Here is a 15635-nt window from a genome sequence, read left to right as displayed (position 1 = left end):
TTCCCTGAATCACAAAAGCACAAACAAGTATGGGCACTCTCCAACATAACTGCAAGTGAGCATCCCAAGGGCTCTGTCCTATTCCTGCGTAACCACCAGGCAGGGAAATTCTCAACAATTTGAACCCATCTCATTCAGCAGCACTGTGGGATCTGAGTTACGTGTTGAAATTTTTCATTGTGAGTAACAAGCATTGGGAGCACAAAGTCTCTAATGAGATGGGCTTAATTGTCCATTTTATTACGCTTGTATCTATTTCACTAAGTCCTATTGCTCTTCTTAGTGCTGTATGAACCTTGAAACACAACAGTTCCCACTGCTTGGAATTTATTCCCTGGTCCTTACAACACCTCTCTGTCATGTTCAGGATCTAAGTCCACCATTCAAGCATCACTGACGTTTTTAAACTCTCCATTCACCTCAGCTATCAGATATCACCTCACTCTGTTGAGCATTCAGATTCCCAAATCTCCCCAGGCCTATGCCTGCTGAGATGGCTGCTGCTGGAAACAAAACTGAAGAACAGGATGAAAAGTGGATATGTGCAGGAGAAGCATGAGCTCTGCTGCCAGCTCGCCACCCAGCCTGCAGCAAAGCATAAATCTTGAGGTCAGGAAAACAGAGCCTCTGAACACAACCTCTGCATGCGTGAAGGTGAGTAAGTCAACTTCAGTTGATTACAGGTTGAAGCCTTTAGCTGAAACGTGAGAATGATGCTTGGAAGCTTCACAAACTGCTTGGAAGATTCTCCAAAAAGGAGATCCTCAGTACGACAAGTACTGCACAAATGCAGTGTCTTCAGGATCAGACAGCTGGTAAGCTCAGCAAGGTTCTCTTTCTTTCTCAGCAAGGAAAAAGCCAGCAGACAAAAAAACACAATTCTACTTCTCTCGCCCTTCAAAGTAAAGCACCAAGGTTCAACTTAGTGAAACACAGCAGTTTAAACCATTATCCAAAACAGACTTGGTCACCACCCTGCATGGACGAGCAGGCACACTGGGCAGAACCATGCCCTAACCTTCAGCAGTGACTGAGTCATATGAACAGTGGTTTCCTTGTTACAAACACCCCACTGCTCAGCAGCTCCTGCCTGGTCTGCCCTCCCTTCCCCTTCTCTACCCATCACCCCATGTGCTGCTCTCCCACCACTGCTCTCACAACTATCTGTCTTACATGTGACACCCAAGCCCTCTGGCACAGGGCTGGAGTCACCTAGCAGGAGCATCCCTCCCCCTGCTGCAAGACTTTCTAAAAGAACATTTTGAAGAAAAAATAAAAAAGATAAAAAATAAAATCATAAATCTTTCTCACAGATGTTCTTCCCTTTTTGGAAAGGCACCAAGAGACCTCCACCAGAGCCCAGCAACAGCAGCAGGAAGCAGCCAGGGCTGCTCACCAACCTCCAACCTCCTGCACAGACAGCCTTCACATCACAAACCTTGCTCCGTGCCATGAAGCTCACAGTCCCCCTGAGAAGCGTGAATCCCTGCTGTGGGTCACCACCCACAAGGCAACAAGGATTTCTGGTGCTCCAGAGCCTGTGTTTCCCGAGCCAGGAGCAGAGACAGCCATTTGGAAAGGCGGCCCCCTCCTCCAAGAGGAAGACAGGCCCGCCCGGTCAGGTGCACTAGCTCAACGAGCAAACGGTGTCACGTACCAGGAATAAACAAGGCTGCATAGCAACTGCTTCTCTGAAGAAATCTGGAGGAATATCTCCTGCCTGCAGGGCTGGCAGGTAGCTCCTCAGATGCTGCAGCAGCAAAAACCCGTGGGAGCTCAACAACACCCAAACCATAGCACATGAGCAAATAGCAAAGCATCACTAGCAACTGGTAAAAGGAAGGGGAAGTTTCCCACCCCCCTTTGCCACACAAGATAAAGAATTTGACAAGTTCTTCGCTCAGATCTGCTGCATAAGCTTGGAACCCTTCTCGTTTGGATTGGTGTAAATCCATGCTGGTCAGAAAGCATCCTATTCAGGCAAGATTAGCAAAAGAGAATTAATTCCTTCCAACTGGCCCTCTCTGGTGCAGTACAGTCACACTAACTGCCATCTCCACTAAACAGGAATTTTCCACCACCCTCACTGTGAACACTTTATACCTCTCTGCTGTGTTGTGGATAACTCCATGACGTTGAGCAGAAGCTTGGTTTTACACTACTGCACATGTTTTGTTCTTGCTGCGCTTACTCAAAAGCAATTTTTCAAATGTGAAAATAATGACTTTCCCATCATTTCTCTGGTACGTTTTGGAGTCCTCCATAACAAAGTCACTGCTGGCTGTTTCTGTAAACACACAAAATGAGAGAGAAATTTTGAGCAGAGGTGCAATGCTGTTTTCCATTAATGATAAGGAGCAGAAGCTCGTTCTGTCTGTGCCATGATTTGGATGGAGAGCATCCACAAGACCATTCCAGGAGAAGAAATTCATTCTCTAAGCACTGAGTCCTGAGCTCCTGTGCAGACTGCAAGCCAACAGAGAAGCACCAAGAGGATATTTAGCAGGAAAAATGCACGGTAATTTAACTCCTACAGGAAAACAAACAAAAAACAAACATCAGCAATCCTTTCCCAGCAGGACAGACACCCTGCAGTGGCACCTCGCTTAGCAAAGCAGCAGCCAAACCAATGGGAAGCACCCTCCTGACACTGCTGAGCCACCCTGCAAGCAACAGCAGTGTAGGAGTACAAGATTCAGCCTTACAGTGAGTCAAACGTCAACCTCCCAAGTTTCTCAGCTTCTCCAAGCCAGAGTAATTGAGTTCATGAGAAAATAACAACCCTATACATCACAGGATGGCAGGAAACTCGCCAACTACAGTGAATGGGCGTCCAAGCATGACATTACGTGCATGCAATAGGAGAATTCTCAAAAAAGTTTTTCCTCTTTGCTAGAAACAAGCAGCAGAGGACTGTCTCAGAGATGCTAGGACAACTGCTTCGCCTCTGAGGCAGGCTGCAGGCAAGACAACCTCCCACAGCTCCCCTCTGTAAAGACAGCATAGCAGAAATGCTGCTTGTTCACCTCTTTTCTTGTTTTCTTCTCAGACAAGGAACTCTTCAGGCCAGGGAATTCTCTTCTTACAAGCACGTGTCATCTAACAGAGCCATCAGTTAGGGACAGTGCCATGAAGTGGCAGTGGCACTGCCTCTTTAAAGGATATTCCTTGATATGGTGTTCAATCTGTTCTCTTTAATTAGGCTGAGCAACAAGCTACCAGCTCGGCTCCAGCAAAAAAATGTAAGCTGCTGGGTGTCTCAAATGAGCAATTCTATGGGGAAGCAGCGTTAGGAGAGCTGAAAAGTGTGACCCTCATTAAACCACCAAAATAACTACCAAAGTTGAGCAAAGACTGTCAGCTGATCAGACTGAGACCACCTGGGAGTATCCAGTCTCCAGCCTGGAGCACTGGCACACTTTGCCCTTCTGCTGGTGAGGCAGATTCAACAGCCTACACACTTAGCCTGAAAAACAGGGGGACAAAGTTTTATTTCATTCTTCCTATAAAGGAAGAAAAAATTGCTGCTGTCAGAGGAGAAAGGACTACCTTCCCTCCTGAGCCCTGCATCATCCCACTTCATCTTGGGCAGCATCACACCCCTGTGGCCACATTATGTCACCCGCACATTCTTAATGACAGAGTGGGTGACGCAGGGAAGGAGCGGTGTCCTGTGCACACAGACAGCTGAGAAATGAACCTGGTCACAACACCATGCCTTGAGACATCCCTCCCAGTAGGTTAACAAAACTACTTGCCTTGAAATCTCTACATGTGAAGCATAGCCTCTTCATTTTAACAAATACATATTGGATGTATTTGGCTAAACCTCCACCCTCCCTGCTTTGACCAGCAACCTGCTCTCAGGCTGCATTTTCCTCCACAGATGGAAATAATGCCAGCATACACACAACCTGAAATCTACTCAGTTACCCCTCTTGACATCTTTTCTTTCACACAGCATTCTTGCTGGGCAGCATGGTCCTTCACAGTAGCTTCACAGCATGCACACAGCTTCTTTTTTGTTTTCAGGAACCCCTGCTGGGTTGGGAACCCTTGGGCTTTCCCCATGGCAACCTCATTTGTGCACTGAGCAAGGGCAACCAATGCTGAGTGGCATTTGAGCCCACAGGGGAAACAACCCAAGCACACAGCTGGTCTGGAGCCAGCAGGTTTATGCAGACCTTCTGGTTATGTGACCAACGAGCAGAAGGAGGTTATTAATTTACCACTGGAGGTGCCAATGAAGTTTTGCAGGCTGAGAGGAAACAGATGAGCTTCACTAACAAATATAAGCTGGGTTCTGAGTCAATAATAAACACTGATGTGAGCTGAAATATCAACAAACAGGAAAAAAAAATATGTGAGTGGGTATGAGGGCTTTTTATTTTTTAAATACTCATTTCTTAATCAGTCCTGGATTCCTAATGGTGGAGAAATAGAGAGAAAACTGGACAGAAAACAGGACGGATAGAGATACAGCTGCACCTGCCTTTCTCCACCTGCCTCTGCTTTGCCCAGCCTTTGGGCAAGACCTCCCTGGCTTTTCCTTATTAATTAGACTCCATACTCAGATCAGCAGGGCCCCGAGGGCTTTGAGAGGGCCAACACCTTCTGCTTCCTTCCCCCCACCAAGTGGTGTCACAGAGAATAAGTCAAAGAGTGACAAGAGAGCTGTGTGGGGGGAAGTATCTTTGTGCCAAGCAGACAGAAACCAATAATAAATACACAAAATATACCACATATTGGCAGCCCTGCCAATATATCTATATATTTTTCTATAAAATATATAGATATAAAAATAAAAATATAATATATAAACTTTTTTTTTTTAACAGAAAAAGGAATCTTAAAACTGAATGGTTTATATTTCTCTTAAATTACCCTCATCCAATCCTAAAATGGTGTCTATTTGGAGTAACACGAATTCCAAGGGGTGAATCCCTACCTCAGCACAGAGCTGACCTGCAGACACCCTCTGGTGACTCAGGGCAGCACACACACCATGCTTCCCACCTAATTCATTTAGGATCGCATGGTCCTCAACTAAGCCCACATGGTTCCCTATGTTGCTAATCTTTTTAACTGCATATTGGCTAATTGCAGGTTTTAACTCACTGCCAAATGTGGCAAGTCACCGTCTGTTCGCTCTGGCTACCTGAAAAGTCAGCAGCCATGTGAAGCTGAGCCTCAGCTGGGAATGCAGAGAAACCAGCTGCTGGCACCTGCTGTCCAGTACAAGTTGTGTTGCATTTACTTGATCATAATAGAACAGTTTTAATGTAGCATGAAGAAATAAGAAAATAAAATAAATCTGGACACTCTTAAACACAAAGTCTGGGGACTGATGGACACAAGAAAAACATGACTTCACTTTGCCCCTAGCTATTATGCAGCCACATCAAAAGCAGGGCACGCAAGTCAGTGTGCAAACATGGTGTGGTCAAAGTCCTCTTCCCAGCTTTGCCAGGATTTAGCCCAAATCCTTTTGAAAACCAAACTCAGCTTTCACCGCACACCCTGCCTACATGCCTGGAGAGCTGGAGCATACCAGCCTGCTGGAGGCAGGCGTGGGCCAGCACACCTGGCATTAGGTGGCTAAAGCACAACCAGCTTCAATGATGCCACCCCACCTGCCTCTGTTACAGAACATGCAATGACAACAGAAAAAAAATAATAAATAAAAGTTTTGTTCAAGCTATTGAAAAAAATCCATGCAATGATGGGAGCGAATCCATGCAAAGAAGGTAGCTGAGACTTGAGCTGAAGATACAGAGAGGAGAAGTCAGGCCTGCAACTTATTCCACCTGCCATCAACTTTGAAAGGTCCTGAAAAACAACTCCAACTTCTATCGACCCCCAGTAAGAGCTTGGCAGGGAGCATACTGCGAGCTGGAAGATGCCCAAACCTGCAGGCAGGTAACAGCTCACCTCAGACAGATGGGGAGGATTCTTCCAGACTCTTCCATGTTGGAAAACGTTATCACAATAAACAGAGATGATACAAAATGAGTCAAGATGAGAAAGGGCTCAATTTCCTTGCTAATGGCTTTCCGTTCAATTCTTCTGCGGCTCTGGAAATTAGCTGCCTGAGCACCAAGGAAAGGAAAAATAGGGACAGGATGGCAGATTTTTCTCAAAAAACTACAAAGCTGAATATTTACAAAGCCCCACAAAGTCATGGAGAAGACTGCAGTGTAAGACTGCAGTGGTAGATGAAGAAATTCCTCTTTTTACCCTCACGGTTTTAAACAAGCACTGTGCCTACACTGGAGAAAGCTTTGTGTGGCTTTGTAGGAAGTGGAAATAGCAGAAATCAGGGGGCTCAGCCTGACCCCACTGAAAGCAAAGTGCCATGGTGCCTAGCCCACAGATGCTTTGAGAAACGACTCCTCTTCTGAATCACATTATCCCCATCAGTCCTAGTGGAAAATGATTTCCAGCCACTAGCCCACAGCAAAGGATAATAATGGATGAAAAATAGCCACGCTACCATTTCCCACAAGATGCCAGAAGTGAGGTATGGGAAAATGCTGAGAGGAACGGCCTCAGCCCCCACCCTGCTGTGAGCTGGCAGCACAGAGGTAACAGTTCTTTCAGCATCCAGCCCTTCTCCACCACCAGTAGCTGCACACTGGGCCTTCAGCACAAAGCAGAGCTTACTCACGGCAAAGGAGCAACCAATGAGCCTACTGAAATGCCATAAATCCTACTTCAGCAGAGCTTGAAGCCATTTCAGCTTCCACACAAAATTAGGCTTCATGGGTGCACCTAAGGGTGGGCAGGTAATTGAAAGATGAGGACATTTAGAAGAGACCCTGTGAGGGCCAAGAAAGGAGAGCTTTGGGGGCAGGAAGAAAATCTCACACACAACCAGTGCCTGGCTACAAGTGACTGCCAACCCATTGCAGACACTGGTGCTCATGAACCAAATCTTTCATCTTGCTCCTCACTTTGTGTCATTCCATTCCTCATCTGAGTGAGAGCAAGAATGTCTGGAGATGTGCCATTATCTTCACACAAAGCCAGGACTTGCCATCCTTCTCAAATACAAAACTGCATCATCCAGGTAACATTTTCTGAGACTTCAGCAAGGTATGTTCTTACAAGACACTGCCTCTGGAGCAGAAGGGATGAGTGAAAGTTGAGACTGCTACATGGGATAGAATTGTACTCTGGGACATCAAGTGATGAACGAGGGCACTTCCCTCTACCAAACTTGATGGGTTATGAGAAGTAATTGAATGACTGTGGAGGCTTGCACTGTACCTAGGAGCATCAAGCTAGGCATGCAGACAAAGATATGGCCTTAAAACTTGGGTTTAATGACAAGGTTACCCCTGTACCAGGCTCCTCTGGAGACTCAGGCATGGGCATGTTCCTCTCTACAGCTGCCCAAGAGCTCTGAGTCTATGGGCAAACATTTAACACAGAATTACCATCACCCCTAGGGTGGATGGCTCCTGGCAACTCAAGTCTTTTGTTGTGTTTGTCTGTGCTTTAAACCACAGGAGTGATATAGGAAACCATAGGAGGACATGACAGTTTGGGTCTTAACTCATTCCCATCAGTACTAATAGCAAAACTGTAATTAATTTTAAATGCAACCTTCAGAGCACAGCCTAAAATATGGAACCAGGCTTCTTCATGCAGTCTGTCATCTGTGCATTTTTAAAACAATGCAAAAAAAATATCTTCAATAAAAAGATGTTTTTCTTCGAGCACATCCACGAGCCCTGATCTTTTATTTTCCAAAAAACAGGTAAAGAAAAGATCAAAATGACTGTCAGCTGAACAGTAGTTGAGATGCTTGAAAACAGTTGGCAAAGCCATGCAACCATCTGAAACAAGCTGCTCCCATTTTGTCAGATGCTCGCCTTGTTACATTTTCACTTGAAAGTGACAATCTGGCTAATATTTGTAATAGTTCTGTGTCTAACCTTTTAGGAGCTTCCCAGTGAAGCAAAGGAACGTTGTGCCAGGGTCTCACTTCAGCTCCCAACAGCACGCTGTTTCTTTGAGGATGAGAGCGAGACTGCACTATCAGAAGTGTACCACGGCATGTAGCCCTTGCACATAAAGCCCTTCACTCCAGAGCCATCGGTCCATCCCCGCAGGAGACAGGGAAGGAGCTTGCATGGAGTTAATCTGTTTGTTTTTGCATGCATTCTGCTAGGAATAGCAAAGGCTGTTATAGTTCTGCCTTCTCAAGGGATCCTTTAAAAAATTTTATTGTGACTATAACTCTAGTAAATACACCTAAGTAAGATCTACTCCCATGCAGCCAGCCAAGGAGTTCGAGTTCCTTTGGCAAAGGGCACCAACCGCAGAATAAATAAAATGCTTTCTGCAAGAATGACAAGAAGGGAGACCTACCTTCACCTCTCTTTTTGTTTACATGCTTCCATTAGTACCCAGGGAAGTTTAACTCTACCTCGCCGGGTCCCCAGCCCCGAGTCTGCAGGTCTCAGCACAGCTCTGGCAATCCACCAGCCCGCAACTTCTCCTCAGCAATTCGGTCCCGATGCATTAAACTGTCACCGCTCACTAAGAAATTAGACCTGATGACACCTTAAGCAGATTCATTAATGTATTAGGCAAATGCAATCTGATTGGCTCCTTTTTTTAGGCGTTCAGCAAGCAGCGTGCAAACAAACCTGGGGGATGAGGCTCTCGGGGGGAGGGCAGGCAGCTTGCCAGCATTCTTGCTTAAAGAGAGGGAAATAAAGCAGCAGCTCTCCCACAGTCACTCTGGAATTTGCAGCCTACTGCTTGCTTTAAGACAGCAGAAGACAAAATGTGGGATGAGCCTTCCAGAGACACAATGTAGTTTCCATATATACCATGCATCTTGAAGTGCTGTTTCTACTTCAAAGTGGCACGGTACTAGCCATGACCAAAACAAATCTTACCAAACATCCCCTCACACTGTGACAGAGAAAATCCACCTCTAAATTAACTGAACATATTGCAATCACAATACATTTGACTTCTGCAGACAAATTGTCCGTGATACTTTCACCCTGGGCTACAATCTCGTGACCTCATGAATTAAGCAGAACCAGACTGGAAAGATGCCTGGAGAAGGGTTCTGAAGTTCAACGGGAAGCAGGACCATCAATTCACACTCTTCCAGGTGATACTACCACATCAAGAATTTGGTAAGACATTCTGTATGCATCTACAAAACGCGCCATCTACCACAACACAGATCCTCCCCAGTAATGTCACAGTGTGATCACATCGTGTATTCATAAAGACATAAGCCAACATTTCTGCAATCCATTCATCCCACGCCATTGGTTTTTCCACCATAAGACATTGAGTAAGCCTAAAGGTCTGAACAAAGCAGTGATTTGCTGCAGAATAAGGCGTATCAGCACCAGGGTTTTGTGATGCCCAGGGCACTGACTGAACAACACAGCTGGATGAACACAAACAGTACTGTGCTGGAAAGCAGCAAAGGAAGTGAGCAGTAACAGCTTTCAGCCCATTATTGCATTACTTGGGTTTTAGTTGGATGCAATAGGAAGGTTATATATGTCAGATCGGGACCTGAGTAGGAAGCACTATGACTATACGACTAAACCATCTTATTTTGGGGGAGTAGGAGAAGAGGAAGAAGCAGCACACTGCAGTGGTTTACCTGCTTGCCACCACCCCCAACACATCTAACACACCAGCAATATCTTCTCAGCAGCTGCCAAACATTCATGCTCTTACATGGCACTGAATAGTTAAATATTTCTACACATCACTCCCCTGCCCCTCCTCTTTCCAAGCAGGAATCAGTGCCTTGCCCTGCTGCACGTCTGGCCATTGTTCCGTGGCTGTTTTGTTTTTTTTTAAGCTGTGTAATTAAGAGCTTATATAAAGCTGATTTAAAGAGAGCCTGGCCTTGGGGTGCCTCCATGAGGAGAAGGTAGGGGTGCTCAGCAGGTCAGGGCCGGGTTCTTCTGCTACTTCCCTGGGGCAGCTGAACTTTGAAGGAGGGGTCCTAGGGAGCAGAAAGGGCCTACACAGCCATGTGACTGGAAACCAGATTGCTTGGGGATCTTGAGCTCTTATTTAATTCATAGATTTAGAAAAGGCTCACACATAGCACCACTGCAAAGCAGAGTGCAGCTGGGTTTGTGCCCTCCATTAGGATGAGATATTGCATCTACCCACTGTGGAGCTGTGGTGTCTTTCTCTAAAATATTGAGTCTAGGACTCTCAGAGATGGGTTTCTTCACGATACAGTTTACCTAAGACCAATCCAGTCAGTAAACACACGTATTTAATTCACAGAGCCAGCAGTGTGCCCTTGTGGCTGAGAAAGCCAATGGTATCCTGAGATGCATCAAAAACAGCGTGGCCAGCAGGTTGAGGAAGGTCATCCTCCCCCTCTGCTCTGCCCTGGAGAGGGCACATGAAGAAATACTGTGTCCTGTTCTGGGCTCCCCAGTTCAACAACAGGGATGTCCTAGGAGGAGTGCAGCAGAAGGACACAAAAACGATAAAGGGCCTGGAGCATCTCCCTCATGAGGAAAGGCTGAGTGACCCGGGTCCATTCAGCCTGGGGAAAAGATGTCTGAGGGAGAGATCTGATTAACGTTTTAAAAAACCTGAAGGGAGATAGGAGGTAAACAGATGAGGTCAGGCTCTTCTTGGTGGTGTGCAGCATCAGGACAAGGAGCAACAGCCTAAAACTTGAACAGGGCATGTTCTGTACAAACACATGGAAGAACTTCTTAACTGCAAGAGTAAAGTACTGCAAAAGACTGCCCAGGGAGGTTGTGGAGAATCTTCTCAGGAGTTATTCAGGACCTGGCCGGATACCTACCTGTACAACCTTATTGTAAGGAACTGCTTTAGCGGGGGGTTGGATTCAAGGATTTCTTGGGGCTCCTTCCAACACCTTTGATTCTGTGATATAGGTGACCTCACCTCAGCTCTCTGCAAAACAAGCTTGTGAAATCAGCTTCAAGCTAACCCCTCTTAGAAACCAGCCTCTGATTTTCAACTAGCTGATTTCACATACATTTGCAGCCACATAATCAACAGCTTATTTACATATAAATACCTTCTCCAGCTTCATAAACAATACCAACAGGTGATGGTAACCACTCCAGAACCAGGTGCACACTCCAGCATCAGAGCACACATTGATGTCTGAACTCTCTGAACATAAGAAAGGGGAAAACGCTGCATAGCGGTGACGAAAAAGTGTGAGAAACCCTGTGAGCACCAAAGTGGGACAAGGAGAAGGGCTGGAGCAGAGATCCCCCTCTGAAAGGCCACTCTGGGACCAGAACATCCCCAACACTCACTGCTGTATTCACGTTTCTGAAGTGGAACGACAGGGCTACATTCAGTCTCTCCCCATGAGGAATGTGATAAGAGTAGCACAGTCACCCATTTTTGTTTCCTACACCTCTAATAAAAGATTTCTTGCACTCCCACACACCTCCCTTCTTCTCCGCCAGCTTTCTTCTCTCTCTAAATGCCAAGCATGAGCCAAGCCCTAGGAAACCACACCTGAAACCCTTTCAGACTTCAGAGATGCAGAACATCACAGACGAGAGCTGGAGCAGCTGAGACTCCCAGTCCTCCCTTCTCTTCAAGATATTACAGCACTGTGATTCAAAACAGCATTAAATGACACTACATTTGGCTCTGGCAACTGAGAAATGATAAAGGAAGGACTGGCAAACAGAGGGACTCCAAGAGCAAGGAGAACAGGCAGCCTTTGGTGACACCAATCCTGCAGCTGAAAGTGCTGAGCTGACTTGGGGGTCAACACAAGGAAGATCTGTACAGGGGAATCTATCGTAATCCTTCAACAGCTATAATGCGATGACACCGGGAGCCCCACTCAGCAAGCACTATTTTTGATGTTCAGAGCATTTCTTATCAGATGCAATTAAGGCTCTAATCTTAAATCCTCAGGAGAAAATAAATCTCTAATTCAGCCTGTTCACTGGGTATGCCAGGCCTGCTTCTCCAGGTGCCTCCTGAAGCCATGGGAACTAAAGGAACCCTTAAATGAATCAATGAAAGCTAAGATCCTGTGCATACCATTAAACCTTCATGCACCAGAGAAACACAATTTACAAATTAATTTGGACACACAGACCATACTTATTTAACTCTTTTCCACAGATACATTCTCACAAGGCTTTAGTTGTCATCTGTTAGGGTCCCTGAGTGCACTTAAGTTCTGCACATCTCCAGAAGCACTATTACTATTTTACTTTCAAAGAAAAGATCACCACCAGCCCTTTCTTTTCCTGCTATCACAGCATTTTAAGCACAGAATCACAGAATTGTAGGGGTTGGAAAGGACCTCTAGAGATCATCTAGTCCAACCCCCCTGCCAAGGCAGGCTCCCTTGACCAGGTCACACAGGTAGGTGCCCAGGCAGGTCTGGAATGTCTCCAGAGAAGGAGACTCCAGAACCTCTCTGAGCTTTCCACACAGAGACGACAGGCAGATGCAGTGCAAGACAAGGACTGCAGCTTGTCCATGCAATGGAGCACAGGCCAGGGGGACAGCTCCCAGCAGCACAGACCCAGGCCAAGCACCCACTGGTTTTTTATCACCTATGTTTCCCCCACCGCTTCACAAAGCAACCAGCAGTCTGGAGCTGTGGGCTGCAAGATGGCAAGAAAAACTTACATTTATGTTTACCTTGTCTCCGCCAGATCCCTATATTCGCCCTCCAGAGAGTGCAAGAGGTATTTCTCCTCCTGAGTCACAGCACAGAAACAATTGGACACTCAGCATTACTCCCCAGATAGTTCAGATTACAGCACCATTACTGACACATGTATCTGTAAACACCAGACAGACTGTGACTCATCCAAGGAGCAGTGCTGTTCCCATCACTATTCTGAGTGACACAAACTGAGAGTCACACCAGGCAAGCAGCTCCAAAGCAGGATTGCACGGCCTGAAGCTGTGTGTTTCAGCCTCTACCCACATCCTCACACACACACAAAAAAAAAAAAAGCCGAAAAACTTCCAATTCTCCCTTCAATTCTCACATCCCCTTCTTACCCACTTGCTTCCCCTCCTTTTTGTGCATCGAAGTATTAGTCTGCTCAAAACTATTTTTTCAAATTTTTTGCAAATGTACCAAGTTACAGAATCATAAACTGGAATCAGTGATGCTCGTTCCATTTCTAGTCCTTAAAATGCCTGCAAGCACTCAAGCATATCACCATGTTGTTACCAACACCGATCCCTGCATTATACTGCAATCTCATTTCCAAGTTCAAGCTTCCAGAGGATCAAAGTACTCCAGACACCAAACAAAGAACAACCTTACATCCATAACAATATACTCTTCTCCTCAAAACCTATCAAATCAAAAACAGATCTCCATGGAAGTCAGTGACTAGCATAGCTCAAACCCATGGGCCCCCACAGGAGGGGGATGCTAGTCATCCCACTGGTGTGTATAGGGCGTTTTCCTACACACAGCATTTTGGTAGCACTGGGAATGCTGTTCTACTCAGACTTCAGTTGTATAGAACAGCAACTATGGATGCCCATGTTCCCTGTTCACACCACAAGACTTTCTGCCTAACAGAAATCTCTGAAGCAACACACAGCAACTCAAGTAAAAGTAGATTCTACCAATGTTTGTTGTTTACCCCCTTTCCCAGAAAGCCCAGATGGTGGCAGAAGACCTGATCTGATCACAGGAACTTCCAGCCTGGGACAGTTGAAAGGGTCATCTGTTCCTGTTGCAGACATTGTGTGTGATACCATTTCCATTTGACTTACCTCTACACTGGATTTTTGGGAGGTGTCACAGATAGTCTCACTTGATGCAGAGTGGAAAGATTTTTGGTAGTTTCATTGACGTGGACATAAGAAAGGTCTTTGTTGATGCCAGTTTCCCACAGCAACTGCTGCCATGGTTATAAATCATTTATTGCCCCCCATTGGTGAGCAGTTGAATATAAAGAATGGGTTTACTATGTGCAGGAGAGCATGGCAAGCACACAAACCTGCTCCTCCTGAAATGTGCCACCAGGCAGCAAAGTGCTGCAGGGGTTTTGTTGCAGGGGCTTTGGGAATCTGGTGAAACAGCCACCAGACCAGTGCTCTCTCATGCTGATGAAAGAAAGCAGTACTCCAGCTCAGACACAGAGATTGAGGGGTCCTAAGTGCAGTGACTACCATGGGGGGAGTTTAGACAAACCACCCCACAAAGCCAGCACAGAGCTAGAAGGAAGTGTTTTTTCTCAAGGACAAAATGTACCATTAATTCCTTAAGATATGTCTAAATAACTTACAGTGCTCGTTACCGAGCCAAGGTATTTGAAATAACCTAGTTAAGCCCATCACCATGATTAGAAGAGCTCTGGATAGGCTCCAGGTCTGACCGTGACTTCACTCCCCCTCAGATAATGCAAGATCCAATCACACAGATCTCGTTTCCTCTCTCTCTCATCCCTCCCTGCAAAACAGCATTACGTCCTGCTGCCAGAACAGAAGCACAGAGAGGCACGTGGGCTTTTCCATAGGCAGAGACCCAGGTTCTCTTCCAAGCAGGATATTCTTTATGATCTTATTGATCTTACAAGGAACCCACACACTGTGAGGGAAGCATCCCAGACAGGAAGGGTACAGCCGCCTGGCACCTAGATGAAATCACCCACTTGGGGCAAACTGGGGGCAATCATTATTCCCTACGTCAATCATACTGCTCTCTGAAGCAAAACTGAAGTTTTAAGCCAGTAAATTAACTCACAGCACATGGGACTTTCCCATAGCCCATCTCCTGGATTGTTCCTCAAGGTCCTACAGCAGCAAGGCTGCACACACATGCAAGATAACAGTGGTCACAGTCACCTCTTTCCAACCTTCTGTAGAGAAGCAGCATCCCAAAGGCCAGGAATTAGTCCTCTAGAGATGTAATCCATATTAATAGCCTCAAATTAAACTTGCCTATAAAGCTATTCACCTTATCTCAGTACTTCTGCAAATGTCTGCTTGCTGATGTTCCCAGTCATAAGGAATTTTTCAAGGACTAGTTGTGCATCCTAAATCTTTCCTTTTCCATCTCCAATGGTGTACATTTCGCTGCCATTTGCCTCTTCTTCCAATGTTGTTAAGATAGTTACGTGGAGACAGAGAAGCCACTAGCAAGAGAAATTTTTAAAAGATGAACCATAAGCAAAAGTTCCATGCATAGGTCCCAAAGGGGCAATATTGCTGAAACATTTAGCAAAGGAGGTAACAAGCACCCTTGGCACAGTGCTGTGGCGTAGTAGTTAAGTTCTCCTGGAAGCAGAGCCATAACAAAAGAGGAGAACGTGACTGACACCGTCTTACAGCAGGACGCATTCAGCAATGTTAAGACAATGCCATCCTCAGTCAGGCTTCACGGGTTGCTCTTGAAGTCCAAGGTACGTACCTTTTGTGAAGCTGCTCTGACACCTTCTGGTCATCTGTAGTATCGCTCCTCATCACAGATTCCACTGCAGTAATCTGAAATTAGGCCACCATCACATAAAAACAGCAAAGCAATAACCATCGCGTCGTGCAGTGGTGCCTGGACGACTGTTAAATACACACCTATAAATGGAACACAATACAAATTTGGCATATAAAAGCAGAAGTACACATCAGTTTCCACC

The 15635-nt window shown here is 45.9% G+C and overlaps 1 protein-coding gene across 1 annotated transcript in view; it reads right to left on the bottom strand.

Moving 5' to 3' along the window:
• The window catches only part of TOGARAM2 (TOG array regulator of axonemal microtubules 2), a 48054-nt gene extending 32571 nt beyond the window's left edge, over positions 1–15483 (bottom strand). The window contains 1 exon segment of the mRNA XM_065739615.1: positions 15413–15483. Coding sequence (XP_065595687.1) covers positions 15413–15465 — 53 coding nt within the window. The 5' untranslated portion in view covers positions 15466–15483.
• Between the last annotated feature and the right edge of the window lie 152 nt (positions 15484–15635).

The sequence above is a fragment of the Cyrtonyx montezumae genome, unplaced genomic scaffold (assembly GCF_038088225.1).
Source record: "Cyrtonyx montezumae isolate F1298 unplaced genomic scaffold, pur_monq_1.0 scaffold_24, whole genome shotgun sequence".
Classification (NCBI taxonomy): Eukaryota; Metazoa; Chordata; class Aves; order Galliformes; family Odontophoridae; genus Cyrtonyx; species Cyrtonyx montezumae.
This window is presented reverse-complemented; position numbering and strand designations above follow the sequence as displayed.